Source organism: Anthonomus grandis, chromosome 8 (genome assembly GCF_022605725.1).
Source record: "Anthonomus grandis grandis chromosome 8, icAntGran1.3, whole genome shotgun sequence".
NCBI classification, from domain to species: Eukaryota; Metazoa; Arthropoda; class Insecta; order Coleoptera; family Curculionidae; genus Anthonomus; species Anthonomus grandis.
Window position 1 is genome coordinate 34,604,550 of NC_065553.1, and position 19,653 is coordinate 34,624,202.

General features: G+C 34.0%; 2 protein-coding genes across 3 annotated transcripts in view; one reads left to right on the forward strand and one right to left on the reverse strand.

Moving 5' to 3' along the window:
* LOC126739056 (uncharacterized) overlaps positions 1-19,653 on the reverse strand; it is a 782,471-nt gene that overhangs the window by 432,627 nt on the left and 330,191 nt on the right. The window lies entirely within an intron of this gene.
* Positions 8,043-18,463, forward strand: LOC126739130 (putative nuclease HARBI1). Its single transcript, XM_050444656.1, has 6 exons — positions 8,043-8,349; positions 8,428-8,714; positions 8,796-8,993; positions 9,137-9,481; positions 18,332-18,360; positions 18,452-18,463. The coding sequence occupies exons 1-6, from the start codon at positions 8,141-8,143 to the stop codon at positions 18,461-18,463; spliced, it is 1,080 nt and encodes a 359-aa protein (XP_050300613.1). The 5' UTR covers positions 8,043-8,140.

The window sequence follows — 19,653 nt, forward strand, 5'->3', positions numbered from 1 at the left end:
AACGTTTTAGAGCAAATGAGTGGTATTTGTATAGCGGTGCAAGCGTCCATTTAACCTGTAATAAGGATTGGGTGTATGATGTAAAGAGTGCAGTTGGGCCAAAACAAATTCTAATTGCGGACAAGTCCAAAGTTTCTGTAGAATGTACAGGAAATGTAAATGTGAAGACTAGGGTAGGCCACCAAACATTTGATATTCAAGTGAAAGAAGTTTTATATGTCCCTGAAGTCGCTACCAACTTACTTTCGGTAAGTCAGTTAACTAGCAAGGGAAATAAAGTAGTTTTTAGCTCTGACGGATGTTGTATTTACAATAAGAAAAGGCAGTTGATCCCTGTGGCTAAGTTAATCGAATCGATAACATTTACAAATTGGATGTAGAAGTTCCAGGGCAGTGTTTTTTGGCTGCAGTTTCTAGCAAAACATGGCATCGCAGGCTGGGGCATTTGGGGGTAAATGATCTCAAGAAGATGACCAATGGTGCTGTGGAGGGTATGCTGTGTAAGGGGCCAATAGATGTAAGTAAACATAACTGTGATACATGCAATAAAGGTAAGCAATTTCATTTACCATCCCCTGACAAAGGTGGGCGTGCCTCGGACATCCTAGGGATGGTTCACACAGATCTTTGTGGGCCCATGGAGAAAGTTTCCCTCGGGGGGTCTAGGTATTTTTTAACTTTCCAAGACGATTTCAGCAAATTGATTTTTGTTTATTTTGTTAAAACAAAAGATCAGGTCTTTGAAACTTTTAAGGATTTTAAAAGTTTAGTCGGGAATTAAACTGGAAAGAAAATTAAGATTTTGCGCAGTGATAATGGGGGTGAATTTTGTAGCAATGTATTTGACAAGTACTTAAGGCAAGTAGGCATTATTCACCAGAAGACTGTGGCATATACCCCGGAGCAAAATGGTTCTACCGAAAGGCTGAACAGGACCCTTATCGAGAAGGCAAAGTGCATGCTCTTCGACACCAAGCTCGATAAGAAGTTCTGGGGCGAAGCAGTAAATACTGCAGCGTATTTGCAGAATAGGACTGCGAGAACTGGACTGCCTGACAAGACTCCATATGAAGTGTGGTTCAACCGTAAGCCAGATATTAAGCATTTACGTATTTTTGGTAGCACTGTGATGACTTATATTCATAAAGTGGGATAAAAAGGCTAAAAAGACCATACTTGTGGGATATAGTAAAGAGAGCAAAGGGTATAGGTTGTTTGACCCTGAGACCAATAGTGTGGTTATTCGACGAGATGTGCAAATAATAAAAGACACTCAGAACACAGTTCAAGTCAACATACAAGAGTGTATTGTTCCAGAAGAAGAATCTACTTCAGTGGGGGCAGGTGAGGCTTCAGGCACTAATGAATATTCCTCAGACACCAGTGTGCAGGACAAGTCAAGAGTTTTGAAGACTATGAAGGTGGCAGCAGGGACAGCTCGAAGGACAGTGACACGGATTATGTTCCTACAAGTAAGATGGTCGGGCAGAGGGTTTCAGAGCCATGGTCTTCAAAGAGGCAACCCAAACCCAAGGTGTTTGAAGATTATGTTCCATACCTGTGTGTTGAAGAGCAGGGACTTAAAGATCCGGCTACAGTGGAGGAGGCTATCACCAGGTCAGATGCAAAGATGTGGAAAGAGGCCATGCAAAATAAAATCCAAAGCTTTGAGGAGAATGAAGCCTGGAAAATATCGAAGTGGCCTGCTGATAGTTCGGTAGTGAAAAATAAGTGGATATTTAAAAAGAAAATTAATTGTGAGGGTGAGGTTAAATATTGTGCCAGATTAGTGGCTAAAGGGTGTTCTCAAAGACCAGGCATTGACTATGACTAAACCTTCTCACCTGTTATGCGCTATTCTACATTAAGATTATTATTTGGATTGTCACTTAAGTTAGGCTTAGACATAGAACATCTTGATGTAAAAACCGCATTCCTAAATAGGCATTTGAAGGAAAATGTGTTTATGCAAATGCCAGAAGGGTATGCAGGTGCCAATGATAACCCAAGTAAGTGTTTTCGGTTAAAAAAAAGCCATCTATGGTTTAAAACAAGCATAAAGGGCTTGGAACGATAAAGTCAATAATGTGATGTTGGAATTGGGATATGATAGGTCCAAGCATGAACCCTGTCTTTATATTAAGAAAGAAAATTAGTTTTTAACTGCTATAACATTGTTTGTGGATGATTTTTTTTTTAACAGTGTAGAGGAAATTAGCAGGATAAAAACAGAATTAGGGTCAAGGTTTAAGATTAAAGATCTTGGGAGGATCAAGGAATGTTTTGGGCATGCAAGTTGATTACGATATTAAAAATCGTGTTTTAACTTTAAATCAAAGAAAGTATATACTTTAATTATTGAATAGGTTTAATATGTTGGATGTCAAAACAGTCCAGACCCCTATGGAATTGAAAGTTAACCTCGATGAGGCTGTCGAAGGTAGTTTTGATAGGGTGCAGGTTCCATACCAGAGATTGGTAGGAAGTCTTATGTACTTGTCAGTGATGACAAGACCTGATATTTTTTTTTCAGTGCGCTTTCTAAGTCAATTTAATACTATTTATCATCATATGCTTTATTGTCAAAAAATTACAAAATTTTGTAGACAAAGCTAATAAAAAAAACATATAAAAACAGAACAAAACACACAAAATAAAAATAAAAGTAAATATACAAACAAAATAAATACATGCAAAACTGTACAAAAACAATGTACCTGGTCAATATACATCATGATGTATAAAATGTCAATAAAAATAAACACAATAGTCAATAACAGTAAATTAATTAAATACAAAATGAAAGTGCAATTCATTTACTAAAGAAAAAAAAACTAATATATTCTCTATTTTAAGATATAAAAAGAGCCAGTGTTTGTGTGATACCGAAAAAGTTATCCTAGAAAAAATTCCTCCACTGCGTACAACCACTGCGTGGTTTTTTCCAGAAAGTATGCCTTCAAAGCATTATGAAATCGAGGAAAAGAAGTAATTGATTTAATTTCCAAAGGCAAATGATTATGCATCTTTTTGGCTCTGTATAGAATAGAACTTTTTACTAACTCGGACCGAGGGGTTTGCAGATAAAGATCATGCACTGAGATGCGAAGTGAATAATTGTGAGACAGCCTACTTGGCATTTCTGACTTATGTTTGCGTATTAAGCAAATAGATTCCAATATGAATAAAGCGGGAAAAGTAAGTATCTTGTATTTTTTAAAGATTTCTTGACAGTGAGCTCTGCTATTAAGTCCAAGCAGATACCGAACTGCTCTCTTATGGAGTTTAAAGATGCGCTCAAATTGAGTCACACCGCATGTGCCCCAGAATGGAAGGGCGTAACGTAGATGTGACTCAAAAAGGGCATAATAAACTGTTCTTGATGTTTGAAAACTTAATTCCCTGGAAACTGATCTTAAGGCAAAACATGCTGAACTTAATTTTTTGTATAAGGCATCAATATGCAAGTCCCAGTTTAGGGAGTAGTCAACATTAAGTGCCAAGAACTTCACAGATTCTACAACGTCCAAACTGGTGTTGTTAAGTACAAAGGGTTGAATAGTAGTTTTATATGATAAGACTTTAGTTTTTGAGACATTTAGGCACAGAAGATTAGAATCGCACCTCGATTTAATGGTAATTAAGGCCGTCCACACACGAGTCGATCAGCGATGTGGTCGACGCGATTGTAATCTCCTACACAAAATGTTCGTTCGTACGATCCATGCATCGGATGCGTCTGCCATCCGCACACGGGTCATTTCTCTTTAGTTTTTAGATTTTTAGTTTTTCTTTTTTAGATTTGCGTCTTTCAACCTAGAAGGAACCTTTTTTTCCTTCTTCTTGTATCTTCTGACGTGTTATCTATTAAAAAATGAGCAGTTTCAGTAGTGATGAGGAAGACATCGTTATGTTTTTGTGGTATCGGCGAATGAAAAGAAGATGAAAACGCAGATTATGGGTACATCCATACATTGAACGAAATTTTCACACTCGGTTATTTGTTGGTGCACGAGAAATGCAAAAAAGTGACGCAAAATTTCTGGCATTTTATAGAATGTCAAAGGAGTCGTATATCCATCTGGTAGAAACACTTGTTCCAGCTATAGATTAGGTGGATACAAATATGAGGGAATGCGTCAGCGCAGAAGAACGTATACTAATAACATTAAGGTAAGCTTTTTAATAAAGAATCAAAAAATACATGTAGAAATAAGTATCAAATTCTAAATAATAATAATAAATATTAAGTTTAACGCAATAAATTACATGAGATAAGGTAACTTAAAAGTATTCACATTGAATGAAAAATCATTGAAGAAGATTGTGCAGAGTCTTCTTGGAAACTTGGCTGCTCTAGTCGACTTAAGCTTGTAAAATTGCCTGTTATCTCATTAAAAGAAGATGGAGGGTAATTGTTGGGGATCTGTGTTTAGTCTTCGTCGAGGTTGTTGGATGGTAGCCCTTGGTTGTTGGATTGCAGCAAGATACCACGATTGCTAGAAAGAATTTCATCTATGAGGAGCAAAGATTTCCTCTTAAAAGTCCTCAGTTGAGCATCATTAAACTGCATTAGGTCTGGAACGAGGCTTATTACAACATTTTTTATCCCTTCCTCCCTCTTGTCTCTTTCATCTTTTACCGGAGGGGGCATAGATAACTTAGCTTGTTTTGCCGACAAATAGGATGTAAAGGCTTTGTCAACTGCGTCACCTTGTACGGGTTTTCTTCTTCTTGTGGGCAGGCCAAGTGGACCTCTTGTTTCAGTTGTGATAATTGATGTTGGTTTGCTCACCCCACTTGCCCATGGTGATTGACTTGAAGTTACGGAAGCGAATGGTCCAGGCGTAGGCGGCGACGTAATTCCAGGATCATTAAACAAGCCCTCCGTTAAATCCCGTTCTCCTTCTTCCGTATTATCGGTATCATAGACATCATATAGACTTTAGATTCTTCACAAAAGTGCTCCTCAAGTTCCTCCATTTTTCCTTGCATTCATTCACTGAAACAAGAAAATAAAATGGGTAGGTTAGTGCAAGTGAGTAGTGAATTAGGGCAGTATCAAGTTTTTTAATAAAAAGAATATTACTAATTTTTTAGCAAATAAGTTTTTTCAATTATCGATTTTAAAATATTTAAAATCCCTGTATTTATTTCCAGGTATCTAGCTACAGGTTGTACATTCGTTGCATTGGGACTTTATTTTTGCCGAGGAGAGACTACAGTTGGGCAAATAGTATCTGAGACTACCACGATTATATGGACCAAGCTGAAAGATGTCTATAATTATACTTGGTTTATATTATTTATTTTCAGACTACTCCTAAGATGTCAAATTTTCTCAGATTAGCTAGTAAATATTAGAGTAAACTAATAAAAGGGTAATTTTAATTGGGGAAGCTTCAACAGTTAGGGTTGTCATTTTTTTTTTGCTTAGGTTAATGTCCGTGGCGGGATATACCGGGCCATGTAAATTGTTAGTTTAATTCGAATTGAAGTTTCATTCCCCAAAAGGTTTGGGTGTAACATAATTTATTTTATTTTGACAACCACACTTTTGATTGTGTATTTTTTTTATATATATTTCTTATAGATATATTTCTTATAAGCATGGTCACGAATGACAGTGCACCATTCTGGAAAATTTAATTTTATGGCATATTATCTGTTGACAACTTTGTTTTTCTTGTAATTAGAAACTTAAATGTTGTGGTTCCTTATTACCAACTTAAATAATTATTATTCCTCTTACAGATAAATAAAGTAACATAATATAATTCTCTGTGATAATCAAGACCTTAATAAATTGTTATTTTCTGATGTTATTTTGTTTTTCACTTGAGTTGAGTAGGTTAGAATATCATAGGTAATTTGGAAACACTAGTGTATACTGACTTGACTTTGATTTTGTTTTCCAAGTTTCGTTTTGAACTTGCCTAAATAAATTTTGATAAATATTGGGCATCCTTTGGGATTATATAAAATCCAAAACTTGGTGGCGCCATACTGATTTTGACATTTATTTCGTTAACTCTTGGGTAGTTACTACCTAAGAAATTTTGGTTCATTTGGTTGAGAAAGAAGCTAGAACCCAAATCGGCTTGAGCTAGCAGCATAGTGAAGGATTCCTTCTCTGGGCGTTTCAGGTAAGAGGGATTAAGTTCCTCCGGGCATCAAAGAACTTTTGGAGACCCTCTTAAGGCCATAAACCTTTCACTATTTTTAGTACTTCTTTTCTTTTGATTAACTTGGCATTCATTGGTTCACCATTACATCTCATTTTAAAAAAAAATAGAACAAACAATAAAAATAGGAAATAAAAAATAATGGAAATTGGATATGCTCCGTGAGAAAAACTCACCAGTATAAAAATAATCCAAAATAAGGCACAACCACTTAAAACAAATAATATTCACGCACGCTACTTTCACTTCAAAAGTCGAGTATGTTTTAAAAAGATCTTTTAAGCAAAGTTTGGATCTCAGGGCTCTTAGATTGGATGTTTATAAGATCGAACCTCAAGTACCGAATTACTCTTGTATGGCTTGTCCATAAATTCTTTCTTAATCCTAATAGTTATTGCGGCGTTAAAAGAAATGGGACGAAGTGTTTAGTCTAGTTTAATATTTTTTCAAAGGAAAAAAAAAACTTACATCTTACACAAATGGTATTTTCATAATTATTCAACTAGACTAAGAAATGAATTAACTCTTTCACAAAATTTTATCTTGAAAAAATCTCTAAAAGTTTTTAACAAATTACCAAAGGACATAAAAAATTGCAATAGTTTGTCAACAGTTAAAAAGAAATTGAAAGTTTTTTTAGCTTTGAAGGGTTTCTATGATATTAAGACTTACCTTTCGGAGTAATAACCAACTGTAACGTATATATTTATTTCTGTTTTATATGCTTAATCATGTTTTTGAGTATGTAAACTCGGTTTAGTGGTGCGTAGATTTAGGTATATAATGTTTGCAATTTTAGGTTCTTTGAACATGGACGAATTTAATACACTGTGACAGCGCTCAAAAAGTTAAGATCATGTTTTTGCCCAAATGACTAGGTAAATGACTATTTTTTTCCTTATATTTTGTATGGGTTCTTTAAGAAAAATAAAGTTAATGAATAATAAAACCATATAAAATAACTCACTAATCCCTTGCTATAAAATTTAATTAACAAACCGCTCGGGACAACTTCCCGTTCGGGATTAAGTCGACCCGACCAAACTCTTAAGTGGTGCCCTCGGAAACACCTTCGGCAACTCAATTCTGAAATTTTCCACTATCCTGACTCTTCGCGGCATACTTTGTTTATAAGGCAACGAACTTCCGAGATGCATAGAAATACCTTGGAATATGCTTAAAGTTTTATAATTTAATTAGTTCCTTTACTTATTACTTTGTTCTATTTTTATCACATGCTACTACAAGTTTTAGTTACGTAATTTACATAATTTAATGGTATTTGAAAGTCTGTATATGAAGGTCAATGGAAAATTAAATTATCGAGCTTTTAACCTCTTCATAAGTCATAAGTCTCTTTAACAGCATATTCTTATTTAAGTGTAAATCGAATTTCAGCTTTTTTTTTGGTGGTTGTGGCATTTAACCATGCAGCCAGTTACAATTTTTATATTTTATTTGATTTGCCAATATTACATATCGCATATTTCTAACTACTCTGATAGTTAAATTAAAAAATAATCTTTATTTTTTATGCATATTATGCTTTTTTTATTTTAAGCTTATTTTTAATATCAAATATATTTTATTTTCATATATCTATTTTATATATAATATATAGGACAGTTCTTTGCTACATTATGGTATCCTAAGACATTTAAGACATTGACGCCCGTATGCACCGTATATACTTAATCTGGATTATGGGTTTAAGCTCGCTTAGTTCAAAAATTTGTGATGCACCGTATGAAAAGAATCGTTTAAGCTTTCGATTACAAGATCCATGGAAGAGGAAGGTTTAGTCCCGCGATTAATTGGTTTTCTAACCTAACTTATGTTTTGTTGTGGTTTCCTGGTTTGTTCTCAGTTTGCTTGAATTGAAAATATTGTTAATAAAATTGGTGGCATACCGCATGTCCTTTTAGTTTACTGTCTACCCATATCACTTTTTTAAAATGGATTTAGAAGATGAACTGTTTGTGGATGATGACCAAGAAATGCTGGATATTATCAATTTCGGTTTTCCCCGACGAAACTATGAAAGAAGTGAATATTTCGACAGCATGGACAATTTTTTATTTTTTCGTCGATTTCGCTTAACTAAACAGACTGTTTTAAACTTTTTAAAAGAAATTGAAGATCACATTGAGTACAACAATGACCTGTAAGTTGTTTAGATAAAAAAAATTGTCCCAGAAATGCTTCAAAGTGTTCTTATGACTATAATTTGTTTCTCTTGTAGCAACAATAGTTTAACACCAATAAATCAGTTGCTAACAACATTACGATTGTATTCTTGTGGCAACCATCAAACGGCAATATCAGATTTTATTGGATGTCATCAAACAACAGTTTCAAGGACTTTCAGGAGGGTTACAAGAGCAATTTGCCTCACAAGGCCACATCACATGAGAATGCCACAAAATGAGCATGAAAAGTTAAGAATTTCAACAGACTTTTACAATATTTCCAGGTTTCCTAAGGGGATTGGTTGTGTCGATGGTACTTACATTAGAATTCAGTCGCCTGGTAAGGAGTGCCTTTTATTTTTTAACTTCATCCTTGTTAATACCTTTATAGTCTCGAAATGATAATAAATCATGATTTTAGGAGGAGATGATGCCGAGGTATTTAGGAATAGAAAGGGATATTTTTCTATTAACACCCAGGTTGTTGGGGATTCACAGCTAAAAATTCAAGATATTGTGGCAAGATGGCCTGGTTCTGCACATGATTTAACTGTTTTTAATAATAGCAGGATACGTGCAAGATTTGAGGGACAAGAATTCCAAGATTCTGTTTTACTAGGCAGGTATAACAGTTATAAAACATCTTTCCATTATATAAATTTAAAATTACTGGTTAATATTACTTTATAATTTCATTTCTAGTACTCTATGTACGACTTGAATTGTTGTAATACATACTTATATATTGGTTGATAATTTTAGGTGATAATGGATATGCTAACCGCAATTACCTGTTAGTACCCTTGTTAAATCCCTCAAACCATGCAGAGGAGTTATACAATGAGGCTCATATTAGGACACGCAATACTATAGAAAGATTGTTTGGTGTTTGGAAAAGGAGGTTTCCTATTTTGGCTTATGGATTGCGATACAAGCCAGAATTAGCCAGTGACATAATAGTGGCCACTGGAATATTGCATAATGTTGCAAAAGAAAACAATGAAGATGAACCACCTTTAGCAGAAAATATAAATGCAGATGAGCTTAATTATTTAATTGAGCTTGGAAATATTCCTGATGTCATTGAAAGAAGAAACCCAGAAAGCCGTAATGCTTTTGACCAACGCAGACATTTAATTGAACATTATTTTATACATCTTTGGGCATTAAAAAATAATTTAGTCTATAATAAAACAAAAAATATATAAAGATTTTTTATTAGAATATTTCCCAACAAATTTTATAGTTCAAAAATCAAATAAGTTAATAACCAAAATTACACTTATACTATAGGATTAAACTTGCTTAACTTTATTAAACTTGTACTTTTGCAAAACCCTAATATTAATGATATATAATTAGTGAGATCATAAGAAATAAATATCCAAATAAACATAAAACTAACCATTTTTGGTAAATATTAAATTTTGCTAAAACAAGTCCAAAAATATTTAGATGGTTGAAATCACTGTATTAAACAGTGATTGTTTATATGTAATTTCTGTCTTTAATAGCTCTATTTTCAGTAGCTTTTCTTGCTTTTGCAAGCTCAAATTATCTTCTTCTAACTTTAAATTTATAATTTTTTGTTTATGTTCCTCTTGAGCAAATTGTTTGGCCTCAATTGCCTGTTCAATTTGTTTTTCTATTAAAACTAATCTTCTGTCCAATAAGATATTATACTTTTCACTGACATCAGATGATGTTAAAGCATGCAGGCCTACAACGGGTCTTCTTCTATTTGATTGAGTGATTTTATTTTTTCTTCTTTCATTTCCAGGAGTGCTCACTATTGTACTACTGGTAGTAGCTTCACTAGTTTCTCTATGAGGTATGAGTTTTGAATTAATAGGTTTTTGTAGTACTGCTGGAGGACACCTAGTACTTTGATTATAACAGATTGACTCAGGTATTATAGCCTAAAATCTTTTTAATTAAACTATTTGTTATGCCTAAAGATATATTGTTCTTACCTTATTGCCATTGTCAGTAACATCTGTTGGAACAAATTCAAAAATGTTAACATCTTCAACATTATTAGATGTGTCCTGAATGTCAGTCTTCTTTTTCTTGGGAATTGGTTCAAAATTTCCTTTTTGTGTTATTGTCAAGCTGTCATCCTGGTTAAAATACTTGTCAGAATCAAATTCAGAACTAAACCCTTTAACAGATTTTTTATTTAGAACTTGTAACAATAGATTGTCTACTCTATTGAGAACTATGTCAGGGGATGCAGGTCCCCCTCCAGTTAAATAAATCTCCTTCTTGTGTTCTGCCAATTTTTTCCTAATATCCTTTTTTTTATTGCCATACAACCTTTTGAGTTGGTCGTGACTTCTAAATGCCAGAACAGGCGTTGAATTGTTAAACTCAATTCAATTTTTTTCCATATTTCAGCTTTCTCTTCAATGCTAGTTCTATTGGTTCTTTTATCTTCAAAGACTGAAGCGTATTTCATGACAATGTTCATTAAAGATTCTTTCTCCGCGGGTGAAAAGTTGGGGATTCTTGCCACCTTTTTTTCTGCCATTATAAGCAAAAAAATTGACAAAATCACTTAATTTTTACTACAACTTATGTTACAGTTATAATAATAAGTTTTTTTTTGTTTATAATATCAACTTTTATTTTCTTTTTGTAACCTCAAAATCTCATAAATCCATCTGATATGCTTTTTTTTTTTGAATGCTAACAGTGTTGCCATATCATAAATCCAGATTAGATAATTCCCGTACGATGCATCATAAATAAAGAAGATTAATGTAATCTCAATTAGCTAAGTACGTTTAGGTTTTAAAACGGTGCATACGGGCATGAGACACACTTCACGCCGATGGGATCTGTGAGGGCGACTTAATACAATATAAGGGATATTGACCACGGAAACATAAGGGAATGAGACTTGGAACTAGGATAATTATTCTAATTAAAAATATAAACTAAACACTAAGTCTTATACTTCTAAGGAAGGTAATTGGATAATTAAATATTTTTACATTTTCTAATGCTAATAAATGCATAATATTAAATGGACTAGCCACTTTAAATTCCGCGCATAAATTAACCACCAGCATCTTAATTTCTTGAGTATATTTTTTACATTCAAAAAATATGTGATTTAGTAACATTACAATTTGTGCACAGGTCAGTAGATATTACTTTAATTTTGTTGATGTGTACTGGGTAGCAAGCATGTCCAAATTTCATACGAATTATAGTTGTCTTAAAACGTCTTGGCACGTTTAGTTCACTATGCCAGTAGGCAGTTAGTTGGCAGTTGACCAGACAACATAGAACTGCATTCATAAGCTAATTTTTCCGTCCTCAATCAACAATTAATAAATAAATAAAGGCTTCTCTTTGTTTTACTAACAATTCAACAAACATCTCACGGCGGAGAACAACACAAAATCGCCCCCCATAGTCGGAGGGGGGCCAAACAAAAGAATGTCCCACGAAAAGGAGAAAATGGATACATCGGACGGGTATCTCACTGATTTCTCCACCGAAAGCGACGACAGCAGACAAAAAAACGATCGAGGTAAGTCATCGGAGGGCTCATCCTCATCCTTATCATTAAGATTCAAGAAACCCATTTCCCATGATAAAGTTGATCCTAAAAGCACTAGAACCGCTAAACCATCCTCAAAAACCAATCCTGACCCGGGCATGTCAAGGGGATCGGGTTCAGTAGTGGATCTGCCTCTCCAGCGCGAGAAGGTAAGGTTCGTGGAGAAGCGGAATAGGGAACTCCAGCAGGAGGTTTAGGATAGAGATCTGAAAATAGTTGAACTAAATAACAAAATTGCATCGTTTGAAGAGCAAATAAATATAATTATCTCTGAAAATTAATATTTCAAAAGTCAAATCTCTGTTCTGACCCCGAAAGCTGGAAGGGATGACCAAAGAGAACGAATCGCGAATTGAAAACAATAAAAATCTCACTGCGAACCTGAGGGCAATGGAGGATCGCATTTCTAATAAAAATAACGCAGAACAACCAAGAAAGCGCCCTAGGGAAGAGGCAGGTGTTTCGTCGCCTCCACAGGGTGACGAAATAACTGGCTCTGACCGGGAGGACACACATGAAAGCGATATTCCATCCACTTTGGGTGTGGCAGGGAGACACAAAGAAAATGCCAACAAAGACTCAAAAAACCCACTCTATATGCCACTGAGCGGGCTCTCAATTGCAGGGAAGAGAAGGAGTGCCGAACCCACCCTTTCTAAAGTACCGAAGGTTGTTATTAGGGACACCAAAACAAATTTTCAAAAATTCAAAAAGAAAGGTTGGGGTTGGCAGTCTTTCCTGTCACCCCTCAAGATCACAGAAGTCTCACTAAACTCCTCAAGGAGGGAGGCATTGAGTACCATTCCTTCTTCCTTGAGAAGGATAGAAAGTTAAACGTGGTCCTCAGGGGGTTCGACCACAACTTTCAATCTTAATGAGATCAATGATGAATTGGTCCAAATGGGTTTCACACCCGAAGAACTTTCCTGGTTTAGGACGGGGCCGGAGCGTAAAAGGCAGACGGATTTAATAAGATTTCTTGTTTCTAAAGAGCAAGACGATATTTTCAAGGTTGAAACTCTCCTTAGTGTCAGAGTGCGTGTTGAGAGATTAAAGTTATTCACCATAGACAACGTAAGACAAATGGGGCAGTGCCATAAGTGCCAAGAGTTTGGGCACTCCATGAGCAATTGCAACGTCAAGCCGCGTTGTCATAAGTGTAAAGGAGACCATTTCTATACAGAATGTCAAAAAGACAAAACAACACCGGCGAGGTGTTGCAGTTGCGATGGAGAGCACCCAGCTAACTTCTGGCGGTACCCCAAAAATCCAAATTTCATAAAAACCAAAAGAGATACAGGCACTTTTGCAGATATAGCAAAGAAATCTCTCAACAGGAACCAAAATATTAAGGGGGCGGAGCCTATGGCGGACATATTGGGGGCGGGCACCTCAGGTCTGTCAAACGGATTGCCTAATAGGAACACAAAAAATCTAAACAGCATAAAAAACAATAACATACTTTTTCTACTAAGTCTGCCTGAAGAGGAGATAAATAAAAAAAATCGACAATTTAATAACTAAACTAAGCACTTTAAACGATAACCCAACACTAAAGCTACTCCTAGGGGCTAACTAATTTTTTTTTACTATTTTAATTTTCGACAAGGAAAGTCTCAAAGCATGGACCATCCTGAGATCCAAAACATATTTTGTCTTTTACTAAAACGGCACGAAAACAAGCCCTGAACAGCGAGTTTTTAAACCAAACACTGTAATTGAGGGACCGCTCTGTGACATGAGTGAAAACCGGGCATAAATAAATAAAGCAAACAACAAAATACGCTCCGTTTGTAAATCCAAACCAAACCGTACTCAAGGTCATCCCAATCCGACCGCTTCTAAACGACCACATCAAGATCGTTCTGGGGGGGGGAGGGGGGGCGGAAACTGCTGTTGGACTCGTGACCAATGGCAGCCTACCTCCTACCATATAAATATAAGATCACCCAAAATCCCGCGTAGTCAATCCTGTCGACCCGGGCTGCGTATTTACATACTATACTACAGCACAGAGCACCATAGAACTCGGCGGCTCTGCACCGCAGTATAATATGTAGTTGAGAAATGCGCTTATTTATCACTACATACTGTACTACGCTACAGAGCATTAGAAAGAAGAATGTTTTTATGTGATTTTTTGGTGCTGTAAAATTGGTAGTGAATAAATGTGTCATTATTTACGTTATTATTATTATTGGTTTTTGTTTCATTTTTGTTGGTGATTTTAATTTAGAAGATGAGACGTGTTAAAATATTTAATGAATACATTAATGGTACTTTAAAATTTAAAAACAATGTTGTGAAGGTGTGTTGTATTTTGGGTTTTAGAATTTCGATAGTGCTTTATTTCTTAGTTAGGTTTTTAATTTTTATGTATATGTATATTTTTAGCTAAATGAGTACATATAAATTGGTAGATTTTAATAAAGTGCTACCTATTTAGTTTAGATTTCAAATTTAAAAAGCCTAATGAATAAAAAGAAAGGAACTACTTTTGCTTAAAATATGAAAGCAAAACTTGAAAGCTTTGCGGATTAGAAATGGTAGAATTAGAGGCATATTCTTGTGTGTTAATGAGATAGAATGTATAGGAATATACAGGTTATTATTTATTTTCTTTTTATTTTTCTCAACTACCTAATATTGTCTACCATAGATTGGACATATTACCTATCTATAGACAATATTACTAAACTTAAGGAGTTTATATGAACACGACTATTAATCAGTAAGAAATCATTCAATATTTTATTAGATCTATTTTATAAAAAAAATAAAAGATATGATCTTTAAAAAAATTGAAATATTTAGTGATATATTGCGTTTTGACGATTGTAGGGCATAAGCTAATTTAGTGACCTTGGAGCCTTAACGGATGGATATTTCTAACATCACTTCTATGTTAGAAACATCCATTCGTTTATAGAAATATAGAATTAATATGAATAATAAGAAATAATATGATATTTCTAACATAGAAGTGATGTTAGAAATATCCATCACACACAAATGAAAATAACAGTGAAGAAAAAGATGACACACTTACATTTTTTCAACAAGATATGGTTCAAAATTTGCCTTCATATCTGGATCACATCCAGATGATCTATTTAAGAGAAAAGAAGTTGCGGTAGAACAATTAAGTCAAAATTTTTCAAATCTCGTACATATGGTTAAAAGAGACTCGACTCCTGAAGCAACAAATATATGAAACTGAACAAAACATTAGAAAAAATAAAAACCTCATCGGAGCTGCTAAATCTGTTTAGTAGAATGAAGAATATTCATCATGGAAAAATAATTAAAATACAGCTTACGTCCACAAGTAGAAGATCGAATTCAGGCAGGAAGGCCAGCAAAAAATTAAAAAATCATCCGAAGACGTAAGGTTCCAAGGTCACTTAACCAAGCTGTGGACTGCAATCGCCAAAACACCAAATCTCATTAAAAAGTTTCTTTTAGGTTAACTAACTATAATAAAATTACTAATTTAGATACTAATACAACTAATTAGATAATAAGGTAAATTATTTATTAAGGTAATTAGATAATAAGTAAGGATATTAACATAAAGTTTGGTAGACTAAGATATTTTATTTTTATTTTACGTTAAGTACCTGTGCTTATTTTTAATAAATATTTGTTAATACCTATAAATCTGTTTTATTTTTCTATTAAAATTAATCTAATAAAATAATCTCTTACAGTCGTATCCTTACTTGTTACACCTAATTCTAAACAGCTTGCAAAAAATTTTAAAGCAAACTTTAGAATAATACTTAACGTAGTCAAGCTTAACCACTGAAGGAGTCTTTAATTTAGTTCTTAATTCATATGAATTGCAGAATAATATAAATCAACTTTTGTGGTTCAACGTGTGGCTACGCTGAAAATTTTTACCAACATAAGGGCATTTTTTCGCTATTTTAGAAAAGTTTATTCCCTTGTATTATCCATGCAAGCAGATTAATGATACAAAATATAAATCTGTACATACTAAAGCAAAACCCATATTTTAAAATTAAACCAAATTTAGGAACTAAAGAATTTATGTTTTACGCGTACGTATTTAAAAGTTGTATTTACGTACCTTTAAAAGCCCAGAACCCACTATTGAAATTTTTAAAATACAACACACCTTTACAACGTTTTTACAACACAGGTATTTGTTTTCAAATATTCCAGTCGCATCATATTCATTAAATATTTAAACATCCTTTATCTTGTATATCGAAATCGCCAGCAACAAAAACAAAATTCAATAATAATAACAACATAAATAATTACACAATAATTAAATGTGTTACTACCAATTTTACAGCACCAAACAAATCGCAAAAACATTTTTCTTTCTAATGCTCTGTAGCGTAGTATAGTATGTAGTGATAAATAAGCGCATTTCTCAACTACATATTATACTGCAGTGCAAAGCCGCCGAGTTCTATGGTGTTCTGTGCTGTAGTATAGGATGTAAATACGCACCCGGGTCATCAACAACTCCGATGCACATGGATGCGACCCAGAATAAAAAGATAGGCGCCTAAATAGCAAGCAAAGCATTAACATAAGACCGGCAAGAGCCTCGATGCTAGTCCGGAGGAATCAGTGCAACACATCATCACTATGCCAGTATACAAAAGGTATTTTTGGAACTAATTTGCAATAACTTCTTGGAGATTCCTTGCAAACATTTTCCCAAATATCATCCTACTTAACATATATATTTCCTACATTTGTATTATTGCGTTTATATTAGTGAGACAAAGAAGATCAGGTATGTAGTTGCCGACGGCAATACTATTTTTGGCTAACAAATCTAGTAGCTCATTACCTTTAATACCAGTATGAGCCTTAAATTAACCCATAGAAATGTTACTTTTTTGTTAAAAAAGGATAAACAACGTATAAGTTTTTTATTTTCCCATATTATAGGCTTAACTTATCGTCGCTTTGGTTGTGAACTGTCCTAACCCACATAAAGTAAAACTGGAGCTAGCGCGCTTTCAAAAAAGTTTGTTTCCAAAAAACTTATATATTCTTTTCTAGAATATTAAAAAAAGGTCAAATCATAACAATTTTTTGATATTTGTAATTAGGTGTCATACTTGTTGTGTGGATATTTTTATTTTGAAATTATAAACAATATTTTAGGTTTTATGTGGCTTAGCCCCTTTCACTACCACAGAGCTAGTTGTTTTGCCGGAATATTTTAAGATGTGAAAAGATGTAACAATAATAATGTTATAAAATAATAATAAAACTCAGCAGTTTTTTTTAACTTTTTATTATTAATATTACTAATACAAAATGTTTAAAAATAAATTTTATTTAAACTGTCAGTTTTCGTCGTTCTCGGATTCAACTTGATCCTCATCAGTGGTTCTTAGTCCCTCATAAAATCCGTGATAAGCAGACTTTATGGAGTCAGATTCGCATAACTTACGCAAGCCCGTTAATTTTCGTTTTTCAATTGGTATACTAGTTGTATACAAATTAGGTATAACTGCATTTAGGGAAGATACGCCATTTCTTAAAGATGCCTTTTTAACTTCAATGGAACGAAATTCAGAATCATCAAGACGTTTTTTAAAGAAAATTTTGTTAGGTTCTTCTTTCCTATATTGAATCCATTTTATTTTTAACCAATTGAAATTACTTCCATCTGTACATTTTTTTTTGTTTAATATTGCGGATTTGAAAAAAGATTTAAAATTTAAGAAATCTGAATAGTTCATTTCAGTAACATTGTAAAATGGTTGCTTAGTTTTTGCAGTTCGAGCTACTGTGTACCAACCCTCTGGGGTGTAAATATCGATTTTATTACCACGGTTTTCAATGGCAGAATGAACGCTGTCACATTCCATTTCAGAGTGTCCTGACTCCATAAATTTTTGGTTAATAATTTCAATCGGAAGCAAATGTACAGCTCGTAAAAACATGGCAGCATTAATGCAGTTACGGTTTTGTCCCGATGCTGTGTCAGCATAGAATGTAACTTCTTTTACTTCAGGGCTAAAGCCATTTAAAAGTTTCCACAAACAGGTTGCGATCTCTGACGAACCTTTGGTGCCAACCCCCTCATGCCACATAAAATTTTCAGCTTGTGCAGTCCCCAAATTATATACGGTAAAGTTAAATGTCTTTAGTTTTTGGGTATAGTATAACTTTCCTACTTGTAATGAAGGCGTTAAAAGAATTTTCTCCATCTACGGCAAAACACAAAAAACTCTTGTCAAGTTTTGCACGATTTTTGTCGATTTGTTTTGCTTCTCTAGCCTCTGTTTTTCGGGCCAAGTGTGCATCCATACTGTCTTGCATTTTTATCTTTTCCTCATCATTTTTGTTTTTAAACTCGGCACAATAATCACATTGATCTTTTTTAGGCCGATGGAAACCAGTATTGAACTCCGAGGTAAAAATATGCTTATAAAAGCTAGCTTTTTCTGGTACTACTCCAAGCTCTGCACAATAATCTTTATAATCTAAATATATTCTATTTTCAGATAATCCTGTAGGGAGATATTCCCTCTTTGTTGTGCTTCTACAGTAATGTGAAGAAATTAAGGGTAATGTTTTAATGTGAGATCCTATTATGTCTTTGGTTGCTTCAGATTTTTTTGTGGTGGTGATTTCTTGCCCCTTTGATCTGGCTTAACGACTCCATGTGCAGAACTTTTATCCAGTGCTGTAAGTACCTTTTTACTCGAAATTTGTAGAGTTTTAAGGAAAAAGTTTTGACAAACTTGATGTTGTGTATGTCTTGCAGTAAGTTTATATACTAAGGTAAACTTTCTTCGACTACCCTCTTTTTGTACAACGTATGAGCGCTTCTTTGGGATACGCTGAACATGTTTAGCAATAAAGTTCCATCTTGACTCTTCGCTTTTTATATTATAAAATTCGTTAAAAATATCATGTCGCATTTCATTGGAAAAAAGTTCATTACATTTGTAATGACATCTACATTTTACCTCTGCTACTGTTTTTGCTTTTTTAGGTCTTACCTTCTGTGTCCGATATTCTTTTCCCTCCATTCTTAAAGTTTTTTGGACATTTCTGGTCCATTTTGATGGGTCACGTTTTCGTTTTCTTGTTAGCTTTTCCTTCTCTGCATTTTCGGTGACATCGAATGTTGATGTGGCATTGTTTCTTTCCATCAAAAGCCTTTTTCTGAACGATTCTGAACTTGAAGATGCTTCGTCGTTATCGTCGTTTCGATTTTCTTGATTTTGCACTGAAAATTAAAAATATGGTGTACTTGATTACAATAATTAACAAACTACCTTCAACTGGTGGTGATACTCGACTGTTCAAAAATTCTTGATGGTAAGCCGTGACTGCACTCAGCCCCGGAAATTCAACGCTTTGTTCTCTGCCTAAAAGTAATAACATTTTAAACGTAATTTAAAAAAAAACGACTACTTTAAATGTAACGCAGATGCATGCTTAGAATTACAAACGATAAATATATTTATTTAATTTTTTAATTTAATTTAATTAAACTTAACTTAAAATATTAATTGAAAAAAAAAACATTATTTTTAATAAATCACATGCGACTGCGTACTTGCGTTAAATTTTTTATACCTTCAACTGTTACTGGTGGCGATAATAATAACCCATCGGTATCGGGAATGTCTTGCCCACAATCTCCTGCAGTAACCGGCATTTTATCTAAAATGTGCATACATTTTAATAATTATCT

Coding starts and splice junctions, on each gene's coding strand:
- LOC126739130 (XM_050444656.1), top strand. CDS start 8,141: ATGGATTTAGAAGATGAACTGTTTGTGGATGATGACCAAGAAATGCTG. Junction 8,715..8,795: donor CATTAGAATTCAGTCGCCTG/GTAAGGAGTGCC, acceptor TCATGATTTTAG/GAGGAGATGATGCCGAGGTA. Junction 8,994..9,136: donor CCAAGATTCTGTTTTACTAG/GCAGGTATAACA, acceptor TGATAATTTTAG/GTGATAATGGATATGCTAAC.